Source organism: Schistocerca nitens, chromosome 2 (genome assembly GCF_023898315.1).
Source record: "Schistocerca nitens isolate TAMUIC-IGC-003100 chromosome 2, iqSchNite1.1, whole genome shotgun sequence".
Lineage (NCBI taxonomy): Eukaryota > Metazoa > Arthropoda > Insecta > Orthoptera > Acrididae > Schistocerca > Schistocerca nitens.
This window is the reverse complement of record NC_064615.1, coordinates 266,220,342-266,247,271: the sequence shown is the minus strand read 5'-3', so window position 1 is coordinate 266,247,271 and position 26,930 is coordinate 266,220,342. Positions and strand designations below refer to the sequence as shown.

Below are 26,930 nucleotides of genomic sequence, written 5' to 3'. Positions count from 1 at the left end.
TTGTTTCACAAAGCGCCTAGCATCCAGCGCACATTGGTCTATCGATTGTTCATATTATTTTGAAATGCATTGCTGCTGGTTTTTGAACATTTTTAATACATTTTAAGTTGATTTCTGAATGAATCATAAGTTGATTTTTGAACGTGTACATAGTGTACGTGATGTCTCTGTCAGGAGAATCCTCGTCCCATCTAGAAATAAACTTTCCACTGACAAAAGGGGACAGGGCTGTACGAGCTGAGTGGAGTAATTCTGAAAGTAACGCAGAAAACGTGTTGTACAAACATGTAAAAACGGCTAACCAGAGAATAATCGCGGGATAACTAAACTCATGATTCTGGCAGGGTTAGTGAAGTTAATCAGCGAACAAATTTTGACAATGGCAGGAATAGCTACAGATTTGGTGATGACAAGATTGTTTGTTAGAATGAGGAAGGAGAAGAAACAGGGAAATCACACAAATTACGGAAGAATGTCAATTCCAAATTTATATAAAAATTTCGGAATACTACTTTTTGATCTCATGCTTGAGAAACTGGTGCGTATGAATGAAATGTGAAACTGTTTCCTAACATAAAGCTTTTGGCTTGTAGTAGGCCTAATAGGCACTTGATATTGGTACTTCGTGAATTATATTCTGTCAAGTCATAAAAATAACCATTTGTGCCAAAACAGTCTCATTTGTTTGGTGTGTGTTACAAAATTGCTGCAGTATTAGAAAGGCCTATTTTGTTTTATCTAGCAGACAGTGACAAAATAGACATAATCAGATTGAGAAACTGCACCAGTCTTGGGTATTGTTTGTACTAACAACTTCTTCAGTATTACATAATGGCATTTCGATTTTTCATGTAGCAAAACGTTTGACGAACTTTGATGAGGTAATAGATTCTTTCGCAGAAAGGAAAGCACGCCATGTAAAGCTGTAGCAAGATTAGAGAAAAAAATGCTGGAGCTAAGGATTGGAGAAATCTGTACTTTCTTGCTTGTGTCTTGTCTTTATTGGTTATGTCACACACAACAGCAAGTTATTGGCTAATAGGCAATAAAGAGTGGAAATTTTCTGAAGAGTTCTTGTTCTCCTGATTACAAACAATCCCGTTTGATATTAATTAGGAGATTTTTAAAAAAAAGAGGGGGTGGCCCTGTCAAGCCAGCCGACTGGGAGCAGGAGAGGCACCACAGGACATTTCAATTTCCACTGTCCTGAATGTTGTTTGATGGCATTCAGTACAAAATATATACGTTTAAATTTCACATAGTGAAATACAGCGACATGTGACAGAAGAATGCTGTATGAAGAGGCATGGCACTGCACTTTGGCACACATAAGACAAAATACGAGTGTTTGAGCTTAAATAGTGGCAACTACTATTCACAACCAATGCAAAAGAGTTACATGCTTGCACCTGTTACTGTCCTTCAAAGTAGTCACCAACGTTGTGTAGAACCCATTTCCAGCGATGTTGGAAGGCGTAGTACACCGTTAGCAGACCCTGTTCTGTTGATGGTGCGAATGGAGCAGTCTAAAGTTATGGTGATTCTCGTGTACGACTGCGATGGTATTATCCTAACGCATTACTTTCCTCCATGGCAGACCATCAATGCACAGTATTAATGTTCGTCTTTGGAGCATCAACTGCAACCAGCTTTGCGAAAGAGACGGCAACACTTTCTGCGCAACCCACCCATCATTTTGCACGACAATGCACGGGCACATACAGCACAACCTGTGGTTGGTCTGTTCGGCCGATGGGACTCGGAAGTACTGTACCATCCACCGTACACCCCGGACTTAAGTCCTTGTCACTTTGATTTGATTCCGAAGATGAAGAAACCACTTCATGGCATTCGCTTCAGTAGTGTTTAAGAGATTCAACAGGCAGTAGACCGCTCCATTCACACCATTAGCAGGACAGGCTCTGCTAATGGAGTACTACGCCTTCACATCGCTGGCAACGGTTTCTACACAATGCTGGTGACTACTTTGAAGAACAGTAACAGGTGCAAATATGTAACTCTTTTGCATCGGTTGTGAATAAATAGTTGCTACTGTTTATAAGTTCCAACCCTAGTAACATGTCTTACGTTTCCTGGAACACTTACTTTTATGTTTCAAACTTCTCTGAAAGATGTGTGGTACAAGATGAACATATTTTTGAAAATTCAATTTTTTTTAGTATTGACCCGGTTCGCAAATATCGTAGATCCGGGGCTGATGTGCAGAGCAGTCTGAGTTATTGTGGGTAGTCTCCATGTGACCCGTGTTCACGTTTAGTGATTTTGCTGTTTCCCCTTTGTTTACTCTCACATCAAATGAAAACAAAACAGACATCTCTGGCCAAGAGTTATTAGGTGAATTAAAATACATTCACATAATTACGGAAGGCTGAAATATGTTGCTAGTTTCAGATTTTATTTTATTTCCATCATTCTGACAGTCAAGCATTAATTGCCTTGCAGAACAATGAAGTTATTTTTGTCTGTTTGCTAAAGAAATTTGACCTTTATTAACCTTTTCCGCAGAGGTGGTCAATGTATTTGAAACGAAATGTTTAAATCCACAGTAGTGGCTAGTTTGAATTGTTCACTGCATTTCAAGTGCACATTTTCATCTTTTAGCACATATGGATTATGCCATAATAAAGAACCAAACATGATATAATACAGTACTGGTGCTCCAAGAAAATTTACATCCCGAAAACCACACTGAAAAGCATAATATCAGGTTGAGGCCTACTTCATTGGGAATCTGGACATACGAATGTGCACTTCAAGCTGAATTATGCATTTTAGTATGGTTCACGAAATTCCAGTGCCCTTGGAGAATCCTCTGATGTCTTGTTTCTTTTAACACATAATGTATAATCTTCTAATGTTTTACACGTACGTACATGCGGGCTTCCTATGTCATGGTAGCTGCGCAAGTGCAATGACACCTGTCATATGTGCTGTCTGGCAACTGCTGAAACGAACCTGTTTCTAACAGGTTGCGGGAAAATATTGCGAATGGTGCTTTGCAAAGCGTTACTTTCAAAGTAACTTTCCTTTTATGTAAGTTGAACTATATGCTAGAATGTACCATGAATTTCTTAAATCACAGAGCATTTGACTCTCATTTAAAAATCAACTCTTTGATGACGAGCCATTTAGAAGAATTTCAAGTCCTGAAGATCAGACATTTATTTCGTTATAAAAATTTTACTGGCACATTTGTGTGTTGTATCTTAAAGTGTAACACGTGCAAGAAAGATCAATATTATATGCAAAAGCTTATCTTCTCTTGCAGCTTATTAACCTTAGAGACAAATATTATGTGTGAAAGTTTTGCAACAATATGTATGTTAATTTAAACTATTAACTTTCCCTGTTTGTGTGGACAGTGATGTTGCTGTTGACTGACTACATCATGTGTCCTACGCTCTGAACACCCACTGTCATCTGCTGGCAAGATTACGTGACATGACCTATGACTGGCTTACAAAAGCACATCAAAATCTCGACTTTAATGAGTGTGATGTGTGGTGGAATTTTAATGTATACTTTCATAATACAAAAATACGCAGGTTACATGTTACTGCACATCAAAGATATTTCCAAAACGTGTCTTTTTCCCTGAGTTTCATTTTCTAAAGTGCCAGGAAATCTTACGCCTGTGTATAAAACCATAACCATTCAAAGGATTGATAAGTTTTGCAGTTTCGAGGGGAAAATACACTGTCACTTAACATGAAAAAAGTGTGTTTTCGCCCAGGAGAAAGAGTATTTTTAACTGGGAAACCCGGGAATTTTTTTTTTCCTTGTCCACGTATACACCCTGCCAGATTATACTCAAGTATGTTAATAGCACTTAGTCAGAAATGAAAAAACGAATTTAAGGAGGGAGGTGGCAAAACAAGGGGGGAAGTAAAACATATCCCAGCTTGCTTCATCACAGGTCGCCCGCTCTCTCTCTCTCTCTCTCTCTCTCTCTCTCTCTCTCTCTCTCTCTGTCCTAGATCTCTCAAAAGCCTGCTCTCACTCCAGGCCCTGCCCTCCTCGACTTATAAAAGAGGAAGAGGAGGAGGAGGAGAAGAAGAAGAAGAAGAAGAAGAAGAAACATAAGTCCTGAGACAAGGTCCTTCCGATGCCCCCAGAGGTGCCGACTCCTCCTCCCCCCCCCCCACTCCCCCTCATGCAATCTGAGACAGACTTCTTATTTCCTTGTTGGTGGCAGATAGTGACCTAGGGGTGTGTCTAGTTTTGCTCCATTTGCCACCCATTTGGATCCCACTTTTGTGCTTATTCAATGGAATTGCAAGGTATACCACTGTCACCTTCTGGAGTTGCAATTCCTTATTGCCTTTTACTCCGCAGTTTCTCCTGGAATTTCGTTTTATTTATGCTCACTCACCAATCCTTCATGGGCTCGATGGTTTGTCAGAACAGCGTCAGCCTTTTGAGGGCTTCTGGTGGTTCCGGTGGCATCTGCACATTGGTCCACACAGATTTTAGCACCTGGCTCCCCCATCTACATCTATATCTAATCCATACTCTGCAAACCACCATGAGGTACATGGCAGGGGGTACTTCCCATTGTACCAGTTATTAGAGTTTGTTCTCATTCCATTCACATATGGAGCGTGGGAAGAATGATCATTTGTGTGCCTCTATGTTTGCTGTAATTCCTCTGATCTTGTCCTCACAAACCCTACATGAGCGATACATAGGGGGTTGGGGGTTGTAGTATGTTCCTAGAGTTGTCATTTAAAGCCAGTTCTGGAAACTTTGTTAGTAGACTTTCTGGGATAGTTTACGTCTGTTCAAAGAGTCTGCCAGTTCAGTTTTTTATCATTTCTGTGACACCACTCTCCAATGACACACGCGCGCGCTCACACACACACACACACACACACACACACACACACACACACATGACCATTCTTGCTACCCTCCTCTGTATACATTCAATATCCCCTGCTACTTCTATTGCTTCTATTTGATACGGATCCCACACACTTGAGCAGTATTAGAATAGATTGCACTGGTGATTTGTAATCTATCTTCCTTGTAGACTGATTGCACCTCCCCAGTATTCTACCAATGAACCGAATTCTACCACCTGCTTTACTCACAACTGAGCTTAGGTGATCATTCCATTTCATATCGCTACAAAGTACTACAGCCAGTTACTTGTATAAGTTTGGTGATTCCAACGGTGACTCATTGATATTATAGTCATAGAATATTACATTTTTTTTGTTTTGTGGAATCCACATTTTTAAAGTTCTGAACATTGAGAGCTAGTTGACAATCTCTGCACCACTTTGAAATTTTATCAAGATCTGACTGAATATTTAGGCAGCTTCTTTCAGATAGTACTTTATTACAGATAATTGCATCATCTGCAAAAAGTCTGAGATCACTATTAATATTGTCTGCAAGGTTGTTAATATATAACATGAATAGCAATGTTCCCAACACACTTCCCTGAGGCACACCCAACATTACTTCTACATTTGACGATGACTCTCCATCCAGGATAACATGCTGTGTCCTCCCACCGAAAAGTCCTCAGTCCAGTCACAAATTTCACTTGGTACCCCATATCATTGTACTTTTGACAATAAGTGCAGGTGTGGTACTGAGTCAAATGCATATCAGAAATCAAGAAATACTGCATCTGCCTGACTTGACCCAAAATTTTCAGCATGTCATGGAGAAAAGCACGAGTGGGATCTCACACGATGGATGATTTTGGAATCCCTGGTGGTTGCCATTGTTGGAGCTCAGAATATGTTCTAAGATTCTACAACAAATTGATGTCAATGATATTGGTTGGTAATTTTGTGGATCACTTTACTACCCTTCTTGTAGACGGGTGCTACCTGTTCTTTGTTCCAACTACTAGGCTCGGTTTTTGTTCGAGGGATCTGCGGTAGGTTATAGTTAGAATAGGGACTAACTAAGCCACCGATTTAATATAGAAATTGCGCTATTTCCCATGTTGTCTCCTGAACATCCCCCCCCTTTGGTTAGTTCCTCGGCCCTGTATTCATTTGTATCTTTTTCGGGGTCTGAAAGCCTCCATTGCTCCAGTGGTGTTCCATTGTTTGTTCCGCCCGCTCTTATGGGAGTTTCCTAATGCTGATGTCTTTTACATCAATAGCTCAAAATTTGCCAGTCACATAGGATATGTCACACGGAACACCATCTCTTGCCTGCCATGTGTGGGGTGTTTACCGCAGAACTGATAGCTGTTTATCAGGCCCTCTGCTTTATTATAAACGGTCCTCCCGCATTTGAATTTAGTTATGTACAGTGTACAGGCTCAATGAGTGCCTTGCATGGTGTCCGCCCCCCCCCCCCCCCCTGTCTCTGCCACCCGTGATGTTCTTGCCAAATTCATATTATTGAGGAAAAAGGACTTGTTTCACAAAGCGCCTAGTATCCAGCGCATGTTGGTCTATTGATTATTCATATGATTTTGAATGCATCCCTGTTGGTTTTTGAACATTTTTGAAAAAATTCTAAGCTGATTTCTGACTGAATCATAACTTGATTTTTGAATGCGTGCATAGTGTACTTGATGTCTCTGCCAGGGGAATCCCCATCGCATCTAGAAATAAACTTCCCTGCAGACAAAAGGGGATGGGTCTATACGAAAGCTGAACAGGTGAATGCCAATCGCTGTTTATGTAGTTGAGTGGGTTCGCAAATGATCAGCGTTGTTACAATTACTAGCGCATTCCATAGATTCAGACTACCAGAGTGGAAGTAAACGACTAACAGGAATAACAGGCAACAAAGATTATGTATTGTTTTCTTCGTGTATCCAAGAAAATGAAATTTAGACAGAAAATTTTTGGTCAGACCGCGACACTACTAATGGCCAGTTATACAGTCCTCGGCTAGCAGCCGCTAAAGTTCTATTCTGGGAGTAGTGCGGAAAATGCCTTGTACGAACAGGTAATAATGCCTTACCGGAGAATAAATGCGGGTTAACTAAACGGTGATTGTGGCAGGGTTAGTGTAGTTGACCAGAGAATAAGTTTTGACACTGGCAGGAATAATTACAGGATTAGTGATGACAAGATTATTTGTTAGAACGAGGAAGGAGAGGAAATGGGGACTCTCACAAATTACGGTAGAATATGATGATTCCAGATTTATATAAAAATTTCGTATTACAACTGTTCGATCTCATGGTTCAGAAGCTAGAGAGTATGAATGAAACGTGAAATTATTTCCTAACATAAAACTTTTTGCTTGTAGTAGGCCTAATAGGCATTTGATATTGGTACTTCATGAATTATATTCTGTCGTGTTATAAAAATGACCATTTGTGCCAAAACAATCTTGTTTATTTGGTGTGTGTAACAATTGCTGCAATATTAGGAAGGCCTATTTCGTTTTATCTAGCAGACAGTGACAAAATACACGTAATCAGATCGAGAAACCACATCAGTCTTGGGTACTATTTGTATTAACAGCTTTTCTAGTATTAGACAATGACATTTCATTTTTTAATGTAGCAAAACGTTGACGTACTTTGATGAGGTAATAGATTCTTTCCCAGAAAGGAAAGTATGCCATATAAGGCTGTGGCAACATTAGAGAGAAAAAGAAAGCAAGGACTTAAGGATTGAAGAAATTTGTACTGTCTTGCTTGTCTCTTGTCTTTACTCGTTTTATGTATCCTATATTTAATTTTATGTCTCACAAAACAGCAAGTTATTAGCTAATAGGCTGTAAAGACTGCAAATTTTCTGAAGAGCTCTTGTTCTGCCGGCTACAAATAATCCCATCCAGTATTAATTGCGAGATTTTTTAAAAAAGAGGGGCCAGGATGTCATACCGGCTGACTGGGAGCAGGAGAGACACCACAGGACATTTTAATTTCCATTGGCTTGAATATAGTTTGATGGCACCCATTACAATTACATGTTTGAACTCCACAGAGCGAAATACAGAGATGTGCGATGGAAGAATGTTGTGTGAAGAGGCGTGGCACTGCACTTCGGCACACTTAAGACCAAATAACATGTCTTACGTTCCCTCGAACATATGTGTTTTATGTATCAGACTCTTCAGAAAGATGTGCGCTACAAAATGATTTTTGAAAAGTCGATTTTTTAAATTTTTTGGCGTCCTACCTCAAATGCTCTAGGGAGGGGGAGTGCCACTGTCTAATATTGCTGCGGTTTGGAAATATTGTAGATCCGGATCTGAAGCACAGAGCAGTCTGAGTTGTCGTGGGGAAGTGGTAGTCTCCACATGACCCGTGTTTATGTTAAGTGATTTTGCTGTTTCCTCTTCTTTTGTTGCTCTCACGCCAAATGAAAACAAAATGGATTTCTGCGGCCCGGAGCTATCAAGTGAATTAAAATACATTCACATAACTACGGAAGGGCTCCCGCTTCGTCCCCTACACTCCTCGGAGTATGGGACCTCATCAACATCATCAAAATATATTAGTTTCAGATTTTATTTTGTTTCCATCTCTCTGACAGTCAAGCGTTAATCACCTTGCAGAACAATGAAGTTATTTTTGTCTATTTTTTTAAAAGAAATTTGACTTTTATTAATCTTTTCTGCTGAGCCAGTAGTCAATATTGGTATAGCATAAGTATTTATAGCTTTTGTCTTGTTTCTTGCTGTCAATTCTGTTTTCAGTATTTTTGTTAGTCTTTGTCTATATTTTTCTTTTAGTTCTTATTTAATATTTGTATTATCTATTCCTATTTTTTGTCTGTATCCTAGATATTTATAGGCATCTGTTTTTTCCATCGCTTCTATGCAGCAGTCGCTGCGGTTATACAATATGTAATCTTCCTGTTTAGTGTGTTTTCCCTTGAGTATGCTATTTTTCTTACATTTGTCTGTTCCAAAAGCAATATTTATATCATTGCTGAATACTTCTGTTATCTTTAGTAATTGGTTGAGTTGTTGATTTGTTGCTGCCAGTAGTTTTAGATCATCCATGTATAGCAAATGTGTGATTTTGTATGGGTATGTTCCAGTAATATTGTATACATAATTTGTATTATTTAGCATGTTGGATAGTGGGTTCAGAGCAAGGCAGAACCAGAAAGGACTTAATGAGTCTCCTTGGTATATTCCACGCTTAATCTGTATTGGCTGTGATGTGATATTATTTGTATTTGTTTGGATATTAAGTGTGGTTTTCCAATTTTTCATTACTATGTTTAGGAACTGTATCAATTTAGGATCTACTTTGTATATTTCCAATATTTGTAGTAACCATGAGTGGGGTACACTATCAAAAGCTTTTTGGCTATCAATGTATGCGTAGTGTAGCGATCTTTGTTTAGTTTTAGCTTGATATGTCACCTCTGCATCTATTATCAGTTGCTCTTTACATCCTCGTGCTCCTTTGCAGCAGCCTTTTTGGTCTTCATTTATAATTTTGTTCTGTGTTGTATGTGTCATTAATTTCTGTGTAATGACTGAAGTTAATATTTTGTATATTGTTGGTAGGCATGTTATGGGGCGATATTTTGCTGGGTTTGTTGTGTCTGCTTGATCTTTAGGTTTCAGATAAGTTATTCCATGTGTAAGTGTATCAGGGAATGTGTATGGGTCTGCAATGTAACTGTTAAATAATTTATGATATGAATATAATAGAGGGAAACATTCCACGTGGGAAAAATATATCTAAAAACAAAGATGATGTGACTTAACCGAACGAAAGTGCTGGCAGGTCGATAGACACACAAACAAACACAAACATACACACAAAATTCAAGCTTTCGCAACAAACGGTTGCTTCATCAGGAAAGAGGGATTGTTGAAAGACAGGTGAGGTATGAGCGGCGGCAAAGTGAAATTAGCGGATATTGAGGCCTGGCGGATAACGAGAAGAGAGGATATACTGAAGGGCAAGTTCCCATCTCCGGAGTTCTGACAGGTTGGTGTTAGTGGGAAGTATCCAGATAACCCGGACGGTGTAACACTGTGCCAAGATGTGCTGGCCGTGCACCAAGGCATGTTTAGCCACAGGGTGATCCTCATTACCAACAAACACTGTCTGCCTGTGTCCATTCATGCGAATGGACAGTTTGTTGCTGGTCATTCCCACATAGAAAGCTTCACAGTGTAGGCAGGTCAGTTGGTAAATCACGTGGGTGCTTTCACACGTGGCTCTGCCTTTGATCGTGTACACCTTCCGGGTTACAGGACTGGAGTAGGTGGTGGTGGGAGGGTGCATGGGACAGGTTTTACACCGGGGGCGGTTACAAGGGTAGGAGCCAGAGGGTAGGGAAGGTGGTATGGGGATTTCATAGGGATGAACTAAGAGGTTACGAAGGTTAGGTGGACGGTGGAAAGACACTCTTGGTGGAGTGGGGAGGATTTCATGAAGGATGGATCTCATTTCAGGGCAGGATTTGAGGAAGTCGTATCCGTGCTGGAGAGCCACATTCAGAGTCTGATCCAGTCCCGGAAAGTATCCTGTCACAAGTGGGGCACTTTTGGGGTTCTTCTGTGGAAGGTTCTGGGTTTGAGATGAGGAAGTGGCTCTGGTTATTTGCTTCTGTACCAGGTCAGGAGGGTAGTTGCGGGATGCGAAAGCTGTTGTCAGGTTGTTGGTGTAATGGTTCAGGGATTCCAGACTGGAGCAGATTCGTTTGCCACGAAGACCTAGGCTGTAGGGAAGGGACCGTTTGATGTGGAATGGGTGGCAGCTGTCATAATGGAGGTACTGTTGCTTGTTGGTGGGTGTGATGTGGACGGACGTGTGAAGCTGGCCATTGGACAGGTGGAGGTCAACGTCAAGGAAAGTGGCATGGGATTTTGAGTAGGACCATGTGAATCTGATGGAACTAAAGGAGTTGAGATTGGAGAGGAAATGCTGGAGTTCTTCTTCGCTGTGAGTCCAGATCATGAAGATGTCATCAATAAATCTGTACCAAACTTTGGGCTGGCAGGCCTGGGTAACCAAGAAGGCTTCCTCTAAGCGACCCATGAATGGGTTGGCGTACGAGGGGGCCATCCTGGTACCCATGGCTGTTCCCTTTAATTGTTTGTATGTCTGGCCTTCGAAAGTGAAGAAGTTGTGGGTCAGGATGAAGCTGGCTAAGGTAAATAGGAAAGAGGTTTTTGGTAGGGCGGCAGGTGATCGGCGTGAAAGGAAGTGCTCCATCGCAGCGAGGCCCTGGACGTGCGGAATAGTTGTGTATAAGGAAGTGGCATCAATGGTTACAAGGATGGTTTCGGGGGGTAGCAGACTGGGTAAGGATTCCAGGCGTTCTAGAAAGTGGTTGGTGTCTTTGATGAAGGATGGGAGACTGCATGTAATGGGTTGAAGGCGTTGATCTACGTAGGCAGAGATACGTTCTGTGGGGGCTTGGTAGCCAGCTACAATGGGACGGCCAGGATGATTGGGTTTGTGAATTTTAGGAAGAAGGTAGGGGTGCGGGGTGTTGGTGGGGTCAGGAGGTTGATGGAGTCAGGTGAAAGGTTTTGTAGGGGGCCTAAGGTTCTGAGGATTCCTTGAAGCTCCGCCTGGACATCAGGAATGGGATTACCTTGGCAAACTTTGTATGTGGTGTTGTCTGAAAGCTGACGCAGTCCCTCAGCCACATACTCCCGACGATCAAGTACCACGGTCGTGGAACCCTTGTCCGCCGGAAGAATGACGATGGATCGGTCAGCCTTCAGATCACGGATGGCCTGGGCTTCAGCAGTGGTGATGTTGGGAGTAGGATTAAGGTTTTTTAAGAAGGATTGAGAGGCAAGGCTGGAAGTCAGAAATTCCTGGAAAGTTTGGAGAGGGTGATTTTGAGGAAGAGGAGGTGGGTCCCGCTGTGATGGAGGACGGAACTGTTCCAGGCAGGGTTCAATTTGGATAGTGTCTTGGGGAGTTGGATCATTAAGAGTAGGATCAGGATCATTTTTTTTTTTTTTTTCCGTGGCAAAGTGATATTTCCAGCAGAGAGTATGGGTGTAGGAAAGTAAATCTTTGACAAGGGCTGTTTGGTTGAATCTGGGAGTGGGTCTGAAGGTGAGGCCTTTGGATAGGACAGAGGTTTCGGATTGGGAGAGAGGTTTGGAGGAAAGGTTAACTACTGAATTAGGGTGTTGTGGTCCCAGATTGTGTTGATTGGAATTTTGAGGTTTTGGGGGGGAGTGGAGCTGGAAGTGGGAGATTGAGTAGATGGGAGAGACTGGGTCTGTGTGCAATGAGAGGAGGTTGAGGTTTGCTGGAAAGGTTGTGAAGGGTGAGTGAGTTGCCTTTCCGGAGGTGGGAAACCAGGAGATTGGATAGTTTTTTAAGGTGGAGCGTGGCATGCTGTTCTAATTTGCGGTTGGCCTGTAGGAGGATGCTCTGAACAGCCGGTGTGGATGTGGGAGAGGAAAGATTGAGGACTTTTATTAAGGATAGGAGTTGACGGGTGTGTTCATTGGCTGAGTTGATGTGTAGGTGAAGGTTTAGGTGGGTGAGGGCAATGGATTGTTCAGTTTGGAACTGGTATAGGGACTGATGGAAAGAAGGGTTACAGCCAGAGATGGGAACTTTAAGTGTGAGGCCTTTGGGGGTAATGCCAAATGTCAGACAAGCCAGAGAAAATAAAATATGGGAGTGTAAAATTAGAAGGTGGAAAGTGTAACATGAGGCTGAAATGAAAATGAAAATAAAAATATATGGGGAGAAATAAAGGTGAACTAGAAAGCAACTGGAGATCTGGTGTGAAAAAAGGCGAAAAAGTGTTGGTTATAGCTGGGCTATGTTGATCCTGTGGTGAACTTGGGTTGGTAGACAACGATGTGCACAAAGCTTAGGTGGTTGTGTTGCCGCCAAAACACGTTAAAGGGTGGAGCAATTCGGGAAAATTTCGAGAAAACTGCGTGTAAATGTATTAAAAGGAGTGGTTTTGTGGTGGCAGATTGTGAAAATGAGGCTAACAATTGTCTGACGAAGAAATAATGACGTTAAAACCTGTGGGAAGCGGCTAAAAAAGATCAGTGATGTGGGAAAAACGGAAATGGAAAAAAAGTGAAAGTTATTAGAACTAGCCGAAATGGCTGTTTAATAGCTGAAAGGAACTGTTTGTGAACTGGGAACAGTGGATTTTATAGCAGCGGTAGTGTTGAAAGCGGAAAAAAATTTTTTGGTTATGGTTTGGAAGTGGGTTACATATTATTGAGTATATATAGGCGGGATAAAATTGTACGGTAGATTCAGTAAAGAGGAGAAGGTGAATACAAAGTGAAACTACTTGCAAAAACAGAAAGAGAAAATAAGATGACAGGAAAGATTTCGAAATGCAACAGTGACAATAACAAGCGTAATTATTGGGTTCAAATTAATGATATGAATATAATAGAGGGAAACATTCCACGTGGGAAAAATATATCTAAAAACAAAGATGATGTGACTTACCGAACGAAAGTGCTGGCAGGTCGATAGACACACAAACACAAACATACACACAAAATTCAGGCTTTCGCAACAAACGGTTGCTTCATCAGGAAAGAGGGAATTTTGTTGAGAGACAGGTGAGGTATGAGCAGCGGCAAATTGAAATTAGTGGAGATTGAGGCCTGGCGGATAACGAGAAGAGAGGATATACCGAAGGGCAAGTTCCCATCTCCGTAGTTCTTATAAATTGTGTTAGCTGTGCGATGTCTTTTCTCAGTTTTTCTGTTCTGATCTGTAACTTGTGTTGCCATGCTGGTTTTGTGGGTTTCTTCTGTGTGTTGGTTGGTTCTGATCTCTGCCTAGTGTGTATATTTAGTGTAGTGAGTGCTCCTATATAAACCAGTAGTTGTAAATCTTCCACAGTTGTATTTAATTTATTTTGTTGTGTATGATTGTATTGATAGTTGTTATTTTTGTTTCGACTTGTGGGTTATTTTGGTGATCTATGCAAGAATGGTCTAATGTCTGTATTAGTGTCTTTGTATTCTATATATGTCAGCTGAAATTTTTCTTCTATATCTAACATGTGTGTCACTTCGTGTAGTATTTGTGCTTGTTCTGGTGGCTGTCTTAAGATTTTGTTTTCCTCTGATTGTTTAATTGATGCCTGTTGTTGTTTGTTTGCTTGCTCTGGGATGTTTGAGTCCATTACTGTATTTTCTTCTTCTTCTTCTTCTTCTGATTGCCCATTATTTTGTTCCAGTATTTGTTGTACTTGTTGTTTTGATGTTTTCTAATTCTGACTGGGGTATCCTGTTATTTTTGATTATTACACAGATCTGATTAGCTAGTCGTTGTTCTGTTAAAAATTTTAATTCTGGGTATCTGGTAATAAATGTTGTGTATACTTGTGATCTGTATCCAGTTGTGTTGATTCCTAAGTTTGTTGCTTGGTAATAACAGAACATGAGGTGTTGGTTAACTTCAGCAGACCATCTCATCCTCTGTCTTTGTTTTCCTTCTAGGGTGGTTGCCGGAAGCATATCCTGCAAAACACCTCTATTTGGATTTAAATCATTTTCCGTGTGGCTAGCAGTGTCGTTACCATTGTGGACGGGCATAGGGTCCAAGCGTCGTCCCTGACCATGACAGCGCTTGTCAGATGCTTCATTAGTTCTGTCCTGAACCAACTAATCACACTAAAAGGGGGGTTAGCCCTATTATTGGTTTGTTCTTTTCGTCGCCTTTTACGACTGGCAGAATATACCGGAGGCCTATTCTTTTCCCGGGCCTTCATGGGGTTTATTATTATTATTATTATTATTATTATTATTATTATTATACCTGGCACTATTACTAACATGATTCCTATTAATTTCTATTACAATCCCTCTGGAATTTTAATTTTAATTCAAATCGTAATAGTTTTAGTATCATCTCATCCTTTTTTTCCTTGAAGCATTTTCTTGCTTTACTGCTGAAATGATATGTTCATACTGTCCAACTGTTATCTCTAATACATACTAATGTGGTTCTTTGAGTTGAGTTACACCTGATCTGCTGACCCTTTTATTTGCATTATAACAGCTCATTTTCTTGCGTTACTTAAAAAAGATAAAACAAGCTCTTAATGTTGGAAAGTCAGAAATATTATTGGGTTTTCAGTAAACTTAACCACAAGTATCATTGTTTTTACGTAGTGCAACCATTGCAGCGGCACGGTTCCTTTTTTGTCCTTTTACCTGCACCGACCTGTCAACTCGTTGCAGCAGATTGCCGGTAGGAAAGCCGACCAGAAACCTATTGTACTGCAACTCGCACCAGGCTTCATACAACATAAGTATTCTAAGAATTGGGAAAAGGTCTTCATTTTGAAGGAAAGGTGGAAATACTGGCAAAACTACAGTATATCCTGAAGTCAAGAATTACACCTTCACTGCCAAGCCTGTGCTAATCCTAACAGAGTCACGCACAAACCCTTTCACTCACATTAGCAAGTTTATGGTAACGTATTTTCCGAAATCCGAACAGCTGCTAAATATGGATTGCTCTTAAATAAAAATCCTCGCTACTTTATTAAGTTTATCAATGTCTAATGCACTCAAGTTTTTGGTCACCGATCTGCTCAATACGCCATGCAGGAATTACTGTCTTTTCTCATACACAAAATTACTTTAAAAATCCATACTTTATAAAAACACACGGGAATAAATATGCCTTCACTTTAAAACACTTGTGAGGCATGTAGCGCAACTAAAACCAGCAAACTATAACTTTCTTCGGAGCTCATACTACACACGACCATACTATTGAAAGGCTGGTCTCCGACTACTTAGACTGGTGTAAGCTTTCTCTATCTCCAAGAGAAAAGACACACGAAGAATATTCTGTTCTGATTGGCCAGTTTTCTTTAAGGCCAATAGAAAAACATTATTCTCCCACATTAGTCCGCACTTTTCTTCACTAACCAATCAACAAATAACACACTTTTGAACTGTACTTTTTCGCGAAATAAGTATTTAACATTCTGATATTTTGTTTATACTTTACATTGTTAACTATTTTCATTTGCATTCGAATTAGCTTTCCTTTTACCATAAACTTACTTAACATATTATAATACAATATTCCCTGTCGTCTGCATTCACACTGTCTTAAAACTTTCTCACACAGTGTTCATTAGTAGAACAATGATCTATGTATTTACTTTAGACCACATTCACGCGTCATTCACACTGCAAAAAAAAGCATATACAAAACTGTACAAACATAAATAAACAAAACAGCCTTCAAGAATTAAACAAAACAATTCACAAAAACATTCTCTTGACCTGTTTCTTGAATGTCTGTGTCCACTACTGTACTCTAGTGGATGAAAATTAGAACTATGTGCTCATCTGAACCCACTTCAGACCATCTGTTACTATGCACGCATGAGTCATTCTGCCGTTACACAGGCTCTAGAGAGGAGTACCATATTGTGCTGCTGCATTCATGTTAATTCATTTTTACTTTTTCTATTTCAGGAGCAAGCATCAGCATCTGCTGTTCACAGAAATACAGGAACATCAGCTGATTTACGTGTGGGAACAGCTGTTGCCCTCTCTAGTGTGGCAAAATACTGGGTTCTCACAAATTTATTTCCAAGTCCACTTTCACAAGTGTACATCCAGCCATCTCGAGTAAGAATGTTGTTCTGTTTTTGTTTTGGTATGCATTGTTATTACTAATCTGAATTAGTATTCTTGTAGGATGATTTGCTGAATATAAATTGAAGAGAGATTAAAAGTCATTTAACTGAGCATAATAGTTACTCATTAAATAATGTATCTTCTATAGTAGACAAATAAGATGATAACTGGGGACCTTTCTGATGTTGAATAGGTACAGAAAAAAGAAATGAGAAATGATGAGTGTAAGAGGGAATATATGGTTCTTATTAAAATTGTTTTGGACTAAATTTAAGCAATAGAAATGCTTTATTAAAACAAATTGAAATTATCTAATGGAAGATGAGGTTCGGGAGTAAAGTTCTGGACCAGCATACTGCTATGATATGTCACGAAGCTCCAAAAACAAAACACACAATTCTGCAGAGCCATAAAAATTCGTACCTAGTAGTTAAAATGTAGCAAAAGTTTAGGATTCACCAGTGCCTACCTTTTTCCTTTATATCATTTTAAGGAAACAGTAGAAATTCTAAATCTGCGTAACTGGATGACATTTTTAGATAGACATCACTATTCCAAGCTGAAAAACCTAAATGTTACTCTTTGTTTAGGTACATGCCATATTGTTAAGACTGTTGTAACCTTGTTTTAGATACTTCCATATTGAAGTGGGATCGTGAAAATCCTTCTTGATTAAAATAAACTAAAAGAATCTTATTGATCAGCAGCATATGAGGGAAGACGTGTGCAACATACTGGTTTACTGGCTTTACATCCTGTTATAAGCTCTCCCACTCTCTTTGGATATGACACTACACGATGTGACACTGACACATTATTACCCTTAAATAGATTTAAAAAACAGTAATTTGAATGATTTAATATAATTTTTTTGAAAGAAAGGTAGATGTCAGCAGATGGTTGTTGTGTGTATTGTCGTCCACAATACATACAGCTCACTGTGGTAATACAACTAATGCATCGCACCAAGTTCAGAGTGAAGCTGAGAATGCGACGTATAGGGAAAATTAGCCACCATGAAAATCTTTTAAATGTTTGTGGGGTCTGTGTCCGACTGGTGTATGCCACACGGCGATGTTATTATTAGTAGACGAATGACTGAATCATTCTTTGTGTAGCTTGCATGAAAATCCTGCAAGATACAAATAAAATGACTGGTCCAACTGCCTCAGGGACACATAACGTAAGACACAGTGAAATTTAACAACCGGTCATCAATGTCCTCTAACAATGCGCCATTAATGCCTCTGTTCCAGCCACGATCCTCTGGTAATGTATCATACAAATTAAAAATAATATAAAAGTGACATGGTTTTTCTTGGAAATAAAAAGGCAGAATAAATTTAACTTCATACTATATAAGAAACCCTAATTATCATTTACGTAATAATCTTTACAATGAGCACAGCAGAATGGTGTTCGTACCGTATGAGAGTGAGACAACGAAAAACAAAACTGCAAGAGATAACAAAACATCTGAAGCACAAAAATACCAAATGAATGAAACAGTCCAACAATTAGCTATGATGTTTTAGGAGTCAGTACACTCCTGTAAATGCATAAATTTTAAAGTAAGAGCAGGGGTGCCTTGTTTACAGAGTCACTTCACAAACAGTTCATATATACAAAATGGGAAGAAATAAAAAGTAATAATGCAGCACATTGGTTGACACTGGACCTGCATTAGAGAGTAACAGGTTTGAAATCGTCCAACCATTGAAATTTAGTATTTCTGTGATATCCTTAAAATTGTTAATGTGAATTGTTGGATGGTTCCTTTGTAACAGACATGTCCAGCTTGTAGTTCCAACCCCCCCCCCCCCCCCCTTTTCCCCGATTCTTTCCCTTCCAAGTTTGTACTCTGTCATCAGTCGTTCTGAGTTGTTACCTGTGCTCCTAAATTAATTGAAGTAATTGTCTGATAATATTCTCAATTGTCAGCACATACCTTATTTTGGAACTTGAATTATTACATTCGTCTTGAAGTCCAAGACCATTTCTCCTGTCTCATATATCTTACACACAGAAGGAATGTCATGGCTGGTTCTCACAAGGATCTCAGTAATGCCGAGGGAATGTTGTCTTCTCCAAGGGCCTTGTCTCAACTTAGGTCTTTCATGCCTTTGTCAAATTCTTCTCGCAGTAATCTTGCCATCATTTACTTCCTCTTCCGTTTGTACAAGGACAGAAACAAGTCAAACCACCAAAAAATAATCGAGTGATGAAATTTCGGAAACACATTTTTCTAGGTAATATTTAAGTGATGAACATTCCAAGATCATAGGTTTATGTAAGTTTGAAATAAACCATTGCAAACGTGAAATACTGGTACATTAATAACCAGTTCAACCACCAGAACTTCGAATGTAAATGTGCATGCAATGTGTTGTATAGGTGCCGGATGTCAGTTTGTGGGATGGAGTTCCATGCCTGTTGCACTTGGTGAGTCAATACAGAGATGGTTAATGCTTTTTGTGGATGAAGCTGGAGTTGTTGTCTGATGATGTCCAATATGTGCTCAACAGGCAAGCCAGTTCAACATGTGGCCACTCTGTAGGTTACAACAGCAGTATGTGGGTGAGCGTTATCCTGTTGCCTCCAGTGAATTATCACTTGACACCACAGAAGTCGCAAATGGTGGCGGTTTGGAGTCACTGGATTGCACACTATAGTGTGTCTGGCTCAGAGCTGTCCCTGAAGTAACCAATTTTGAACAGTTCGTTGTGACAATGTGGTGCCATCTGCACTTCAAATTGCTGATGCAGATGCAGTATGATGTACCGCACCTATACACTGGAAATGGTGGTCTTCCCTCTTGGTTGTGCGACGTGGCCATCCAGAGCCAGTCTTCTTGCAACTGTACATTCCCATGACTGCTGCTGCCAGCAATCGTGTACAGTGTCTACATTCCTGCCAAGCCTTTCTGCAGTATTGCAGGAGGAACATCCAGGTTCTCTTAACCCTCGTTCAAGCTCAGTGAGGTGTTGATAATGGGGTCTTTGCTGTCTTAAAAGCATTCTTGAATAACATCAACTTACCACGTCCTCAAAGGTATTTAAAGTAAAGCTGATTTGCATCCTGATAGTAGTGCTACTAGCGCTACTCTTATGCAACTGGCACGTTGAATAGACATCACTTTTCAGGTGTAGAAATACGCCTACCAACTTTCGTTTATGTTGTACATCTCCTTGGTGCTCTGATTTATTTATTTATTTTTTTTCCTGACAGTGTATAATATTGCCTTTAAGTTCATTTTGCTTGTACAGCCTTTCGACGTATTCTATCTGCTTTTCAACTTTTCTTTCTTTCCTTACTACTGGCTTGCCATCTGGGGTCATGATATTCCTACATCTGATTCTTTTGTCTTCGAATATCTCTCTTAATTTTCCCCATAGGCAGCAGGTATCTTTCCCTAGTGGCTCATGCTTGTACAGCCTTGCTGTTTGTACCTTCTTTGTCAGTTTATCTTCCAGTCAACCTCATTTCTAATCAGCTGCATTCCCTACTTGGCATCATCATTTGCTGCATTGTTACATTTGCTCCTTTTACTGATTAAATTCTTTATCTTGTGTGTTATCCAAGGATTTGTTCTAAGATTTGTGTTTTTAGCAATTGATCCTCTGCAGCCTCTGTTATTTCATTTTCCAAACTATCTATGTATCTTCTACTATATCCTTTTCCCCCATTTCAGTTAGTTGCTGCCCAGTTCTCCATTTGAAACTATCAACACCCTCTGGTTCTTTCAATGCATCCAGGTCCTATCTCCTTAATTTCCAACCTTTCTTCAATTTCATCAGTTTAAATCTGCAGTTAATAATCACTTAATTACAGTCAGAGTCCACATTCACTCCTAGAAATGTTTTGCAGTTTAAAATCTGATTTTGATACCTCTGTCAATACATCTACTTCCACATCCACACTCCACAAGTCATTGTTGATGTACTGCAAAGGATACCACATGCCACGACTAATCATTTCCTTTCTTCTTCCAATCAGAAATAGAGCAAGGAGAAAACGAATGTTGATAAGCCTCCATATGAACCCTAATTTCTGTTGTAGAGCCCTAATTTCTGTCATATTTTCTTCATGGTCCTTATGCAATAAATATGTCAATGGCAGTAGAATCAATCTGCAGTCAGTCTCAAGTGCTGGTTCTCTAAATTTCCGTAATAGTACTTGTCAAAAAGAGCATCGTCTTCCCTCCAGGGATTACCATTTAAATCTAGCAGTCTGCCTCTGAATCGCTTCGGTGTCTTTCTTTAATCCAGCCAGGTGGCGATCGCAAACACTCGAACAGTACTCAAGAAATGCGTTGCTTTAGCATTATCTAAGTTTCACAGTCTGTCTGAATTCTTTCAGTTTGTGCAGGTCTTGTTCATGTATATGGCCTTATTTTGATGACTCTTTGCAATGCATTTATTTAATAAATGTGTACACAATATATTTAATAAATGTGTACACAATATATTTAATAATTAGGTTATACATTTTGATATGTGTATATACACTGATCAGCCAGGGCATTATGACCACTTACCTAGTAGTCGGTATGTCCACCTTTGCCACCGATAACAGCGACGAGGAGTTGACGAGTGGCGAGGCTTAGGTAGGTCAGGGAGGTGCCGCCACATCTGCACGCAGAAGTCACCTAATTCCTGTAGATTCTGTGGAGGGGTCAAGAGCTCTGACACCACGTTCGGTGAGTTGGGAAGCCAACACGTAAATTTGAACTCGCCACTGTGTTTCTCGAACCACTCCATCACATTGCTGGCCTTGTGACATGGTGCATTATCTTGCTGAAAAATGCCACTGCCATCAGGAAACATGATCATCTTGAAGGGGTGTACATGGTCTGCAACCAGTGTACAATATTCCTCGCCCATCAAAGTCTCTTGCTTGCCACATGTTGAAGACACTCATCACAGCACTCCTCGAACACCCAACAAGTCGAGCAGTTTCTGAAATCCTCATGCCAAGCCTCCGGACCATCACAACGTGCTCTTGGTCGAACTCAGATAGATTGCGCGCCTTCTCCATTCTTTACACGGCTGGCATGCTCACTGTTGTGACAATCAGTCATTCCTCACCAGGTGGCGCTGCTGTCGCTTGGATGGGGTTATATCAATAGTGGGTCTATGGTCGCAATGTATTTATTTGATACCATATCAAAAAGTGTAATCTAATTCCTAACTGAAGTAAAAACTAACATCAACAGCTTCCAGAATGAATCTTTCAATTGGCAGTGAATTGTCGTATGTTGTGAATTGTACTGAAGATCCCACCATCACAGCTTTAGTCGGTATGTTGTGAAGCGTACTGAAGCAGTGACCTTCACAGCTTTAGTCCTGTCAGGAGCTCTCTCTTTTACTTTCCTCACTTCACGTACCGTACTGGACTATCACTCCTGGACAAAAGTGTAGTACGAAGAATCAACTTGGTGACAGCCTAGGGGTTTGTTTCCAGAATTAATATTTCACTCAGCAGTGAAGTGTGTAATTTCGTGACATATTAAAGCTGTGTGCCAGACCAGAATTCAAACTCAAAACCTTGCCTTTCTCTGGCAGTGCTCATAGCAGCTGAATTATACAGACAGATAAGAGCAGTGTCCGCAAATGTCAAGGTTCCGGGTTCAAATCCTTGTCTGGTGTACATTTTTAATCTGTAAGGGAGTTTCATAACATCACTCCATGATGGAGCATGAGATTCATTCTGGAAAGAAAATACCAGTTGAAGTGTTTAGCTGGATACAAATAAATTTTGTTTAACACAGTATGAGCAAATTTACAAGGAAAGGATCTACTTTTTGTTGGAAACGCGATTTGGAAGTTGCCTTTACCAAATTATCATCATCATCAAGATCATGTAAGGTAATTAAATTGTGTGTGTGTGTGTGTGTGTGTGTGTGTGTGTGTGTGTGGGCGCAGCTCACGCGCACTATAATGTGTAAAATTAATCCTGCACTACTATTCTGGATTTTGACACATTGAATTTATCAGGTATAATGTTCTTGAGGGCTTATGAGGCTACAGTCTTTCCTATAGGGGAGTGATTTTTCTCATGTAACAGCTGTAATCTATATGTATGCCTAATTAAGCATTTTTGTAATTTGTTGTGGTTCCTTTTAGTTTTATATTTTTCTACTGATCTTTCCTACCTACACATTCATTGTAAATTATTCATGTGTTTTGATTAAATTTTGGCAGCAGGCTTGTGAGAACGGAAAGAACTCACAGGAAAGTGTTGCCCAGCAGACTTGTGTCAATGGCCAGTCGGGAATTGGAGCGGCGACAGACACAATGGCATTAGTGCCTCATCACACAGAGCAGCAGCCGCAACAACAGGTAGGAGCTTTACACTTTGTTTTGACTGGACTAATGTTATAATAGCATAGGCATAACTCTTAAAGTGACTAATGTTACAAGTGTAGTTATACATAGGCAACAGATAAAAATTTCATCCTGCAGTGAAGGTGACAAACGAATCTATGATTATAATGATTAAATGCACAAAGAGAATATTAAGCATGTCAAAAGTAAGCTCCTTATGTAAGTTAAATGACTGAAAGAAATTAAAACAAAACAAAAAGTGTGGTAGATGATCGAAAGTATCTTGTTCTCTGCATTAAGAACGGAGTTTGAGTGACTAAATATGTGACTTTTCAGGCAAACTGAAATTGTATGGCATTCATTGAGAAGGGATGATAGAGTATAGTGACTGCGAATGTCAGTCAAGAATCTGCTTTGGCTGGCAAACTATGTTTCATTTGTTGACTTACATACATATTAAGTATTGTTATTTATCTTAGTTGCAATTAGTGCTTTGTTGTAAAAACGTGTTGCTGTCATATCTTTTATTGCGCCATTGACATGCAGTAATTTTTTACACACACACACACACACACACACACACACACACACACACACACAGCAGTATTGGATGATTTTCTTCCATTTTACATGTTGGTTGGGAAATCAGTGATAATTGTCTTAAATTCCATTAATACATCCACAAGAAGTCAACATAGCCTACTTGAGAGGCAGTAAAATAGCAGTAATATTGAAATATAATATGGGCAAATAAAAAGTCTGTCCACCAAGCAGCATCAGGAGAAGACACACAAAAGCTGTGGAAATGCACGAGCTGTAGAAGCCTCTTTTTGGCAGAAGGGTTGAAGAGAAAGGAAGAGAGGCAAAGGAAAAGGATGGTTGAGGTGGGAATAGTTATGGAAAAGTCATACAGAATTCTGGTTCAGAGGAGACTTACTTTACATGACAAGAAGGAAAGATTGATTGTCGATGACTGCACCGGACACAATTTGAAGACCTCAGAACTTAACTCTAAGGGTCCAAACCTTGTGACAGTCCTTGGTTAAGACTTGCCCAGTGCACCTTCCTACTGCCAACTCCAGCAGCCCTGTAACTTTCAGAACTATACTGTGAAATGAAAAGTGTTGTGTACCAACTGTTATGTAAACAGTATTCGGCCTTCTGCATTACTACAGCTACCACCATGTTATCTGTTAGGATGAAAGGGCATAGACAGTTGTGTACTGGAAACACAAACACACTATATTCTGTTACACTGTATGTTCTACAACATGACAGTCTTGACCCTGATGTCTGTTTCACTACACATACCATCTGGATTCTCCCTCCTGCTACTAGTTTCTCAAAGCTCAGCAGGTGGGAACTGGCTGTAGAATGTGTGCTTGGTTCTTGCCACCCACTTGGCCTAAATTTTTGTTTATTTCTGTGGTCTCAGTTTTTCTTTTCAGTAACTATTCCTTTTCTTTGTCCCCATTCACTTTTCAATTCCCCCCCCCCCCCCCCCCCCCGACCTGTCTGTTTTTCCCCACTCTTCCTCCCGTCTACCTATAATACACTTAGCTTTCCACTCTTAATGAATCTTTCAAAGTTTATTTATTTTTCTTTTTTTCAGTATTCTCAGTTTTGTTTATTACCCTACCTCCTACCTTTAATTTCTAAGATTTTCAAATTGCGTCCGGTGCATTCATCGACAATTGGTTTTTCCATCTCATCCCACCCAATAAGGCTCTCCTTAACCTGGATCCTCACAAGTCCTTTTCCATGATCCCTCTTCATTTCCCTTCAACCCTTTTGCCAGAAGAAAGAGCCTTGGCTCAGAGGTCTCGTGCATTTCCACTCCTTTTATGTCTTTTCTTCTGTTGTTGCTTGATGAGTAGATTTTTCTATCCATCCGTTATTATATTTTCAAACCTTGATTATTTTCATTGACAAGTTAGAAGTATTGGTTATATTTTACTGTATTATAACAGTGTAGTTATTAAAGGGTGTATATGCTTCGGGACAGCTGGGAAATCCAAGATTAACCTGGATTTCTTTTTAATCTGGGAGAAAACTGGGAAAAACCCGGGAATTTTCTAGAATTGTGGGAATTTTTAATTGTTTTAGTCTCCAGTAAAATTTTTGTGATTTTGGCTGGTAAGAAGTGATAAACAGCGAAATGTGACAAAGACTTCAGGACGAAGACTATGGAATACTCCATAACAGCAAACTGCTTCCGATGAGTGTGGCGTTACAACATTAAGTTCATTTTGAGTAGTTACCAGTGGGTTCGTGTGCATGTGCAGTTGAGTTGGGTGTGAGCAGTACCTTCTCCCGCTTATGGCTGCTTTAAATGTGGCTGCAGCAGTAGCAAGAAACAGTCATGCTACACAGAAAAATTTTTCTGGCGTACCCAAACTGCCAGATTCGCGCATGCGCAGAGCAATCTGGGTTTTAATGGGGAAGAGGATAGTGACCCATGTTTATGTTTAGTGATTTTACTGTTTCCTGATGTCCTATTTCCTCTTCATCTACAGTTCACACGTCAAATGAAAGCAAAATGTATTTCTGTGGACGGGAGCTATCAAGTAAATTAAAATATGTGCACATAGTTACAGAAGGCTGTTATTAATTTCAGTTTTCTGATTTGATTTTATTTCCACGTTTTTGGCAGTGAAGCGTTAATCCCCCTGCACATCAATGAAGTTATTTTCATCGGTTTGCAAAGTAAATATCGCCTTTATTAATCTTTTCCGCAAATGCAGTCAGTTGATAGGAAACGAAGTATTGCATTCCACACTATTGGCTAGTTGCAACTGTTCAGTTAATTTTGAGTGCAGATTTTCATCTTCTGGCACATTTGCCATTATGCCGTAATAAAGAATGAAACCTAAGTCAATACACTACTTGTAACCCAAGAAAATTTGCATCCCAAAATAATTGTGAATCTGGACATATGAATGTGTCCTTTAAATTGAATTATGCATTTAATACGGTTTACAAAATTCCTGTGCTCTTGGTGTATCCTCTGATGTCGTATTTATTTTAAGACGTCATGTAAGATCTCTTAATGCTATATGTGTACGAATGTATGGGCTTCCTACGTCACCATAACTGTCCATGCACAGTATCACCTGTTTTCTGTGCTCTCTGACAGCTGCTGAAAAGAACCCATGTCTAAGAGGTTGCAGAAAAATATTGCGAATGGTTCTTCGAAAAGCATTATTTTCAAAGAACATTTTCTTTTACGCTAGGTGAACTATGTTAGGTGTGAGAATATGCAATGAATTTCTTAAATCACAGAGTGTTTGAGTCCCATTTAAAATTAAAACTTTCAAGACCAGCCACTTAGAATAATTTCCAACCCAGAAGACCAGACATTCATGTCACTGTTTAAAATTTTACTTGCACAGTTGTGTGATGTATCTTAAAGTGTAGATGTATCTTAAAGTGTAAGACACACTAAAAAGACCAATGTTATCTGTGAAAGCTTAACTTTTCTTGTAGCTACAGTATTTCCATAAATTTAAACCATTAACTTTTCCTATTTGTGCTTTCACACTACATCTACATCTACATCCATACACCACAAGCCACCTGACTGTGTGTGGCGGAGGGTACCTTGAGTACCTCTATCGGTTCTCCCTTCTATTCCAGTCTCGTATTGTTCGTGGAAAGAAGGATTGTCGGTATGCTTCTGTGTGGGCTCTAATCTCTCTGATTTTATCCTCGTGGTCTCTTCGCGAGATATAAGTAGGAGGGAGCAATATACTGCTTGACTCTTCAGTGAAGGTATGTTCTCGAAACTTCAACAACAGCCCGTTCCGAGCTACTGAGCGTCTCTCCTGCAGAGTCTTCCACTGGAGTTTATCTATCATCTCCATAACGCTTTCGCAATTACTAAATGATCCTGTAACGAAGCGCGCTGCTCTCCGTTGGATCTTCTCTATCTCTTCTATCAACCCTATCTGGTACGGATCCCACACTGCTGAACAGTATTCAAGCAGTGGGCGAACAAGCGTACTGTAACCTACTTCCTTTGTTTTCGGATTGCATTTCCTTAGGATTCTT

At 39.9% G+C, this 26,930-nt stretch overlaps 1 protein-coding gene across 1 annotated transcript in view; it reads left to right on the top strand.

The window, feature by feature from the left end:
* Positions 1–26,930, top strand: part of LOC126236005 (zinc finger and SCAN domain-containing protein 2-like) — a 205,314-nt gene that overhangs the window by 29,056 nt on the left and 149,328 nt on the right. Inside the window, exons 5-6 of the mRNA XM_049945014.1 lie at positions 16,390–16,545; positions 22,758–22,895. Coding sequence (XP_049800971.1) covers positions 16,390–16,545; positions 22,758–22,895 — 294 coding nt within the window. The remainder of the gene's footprint in view (positions 1–16,389; positions 16,546–22,757; positions 22,896–26,930) is intronic.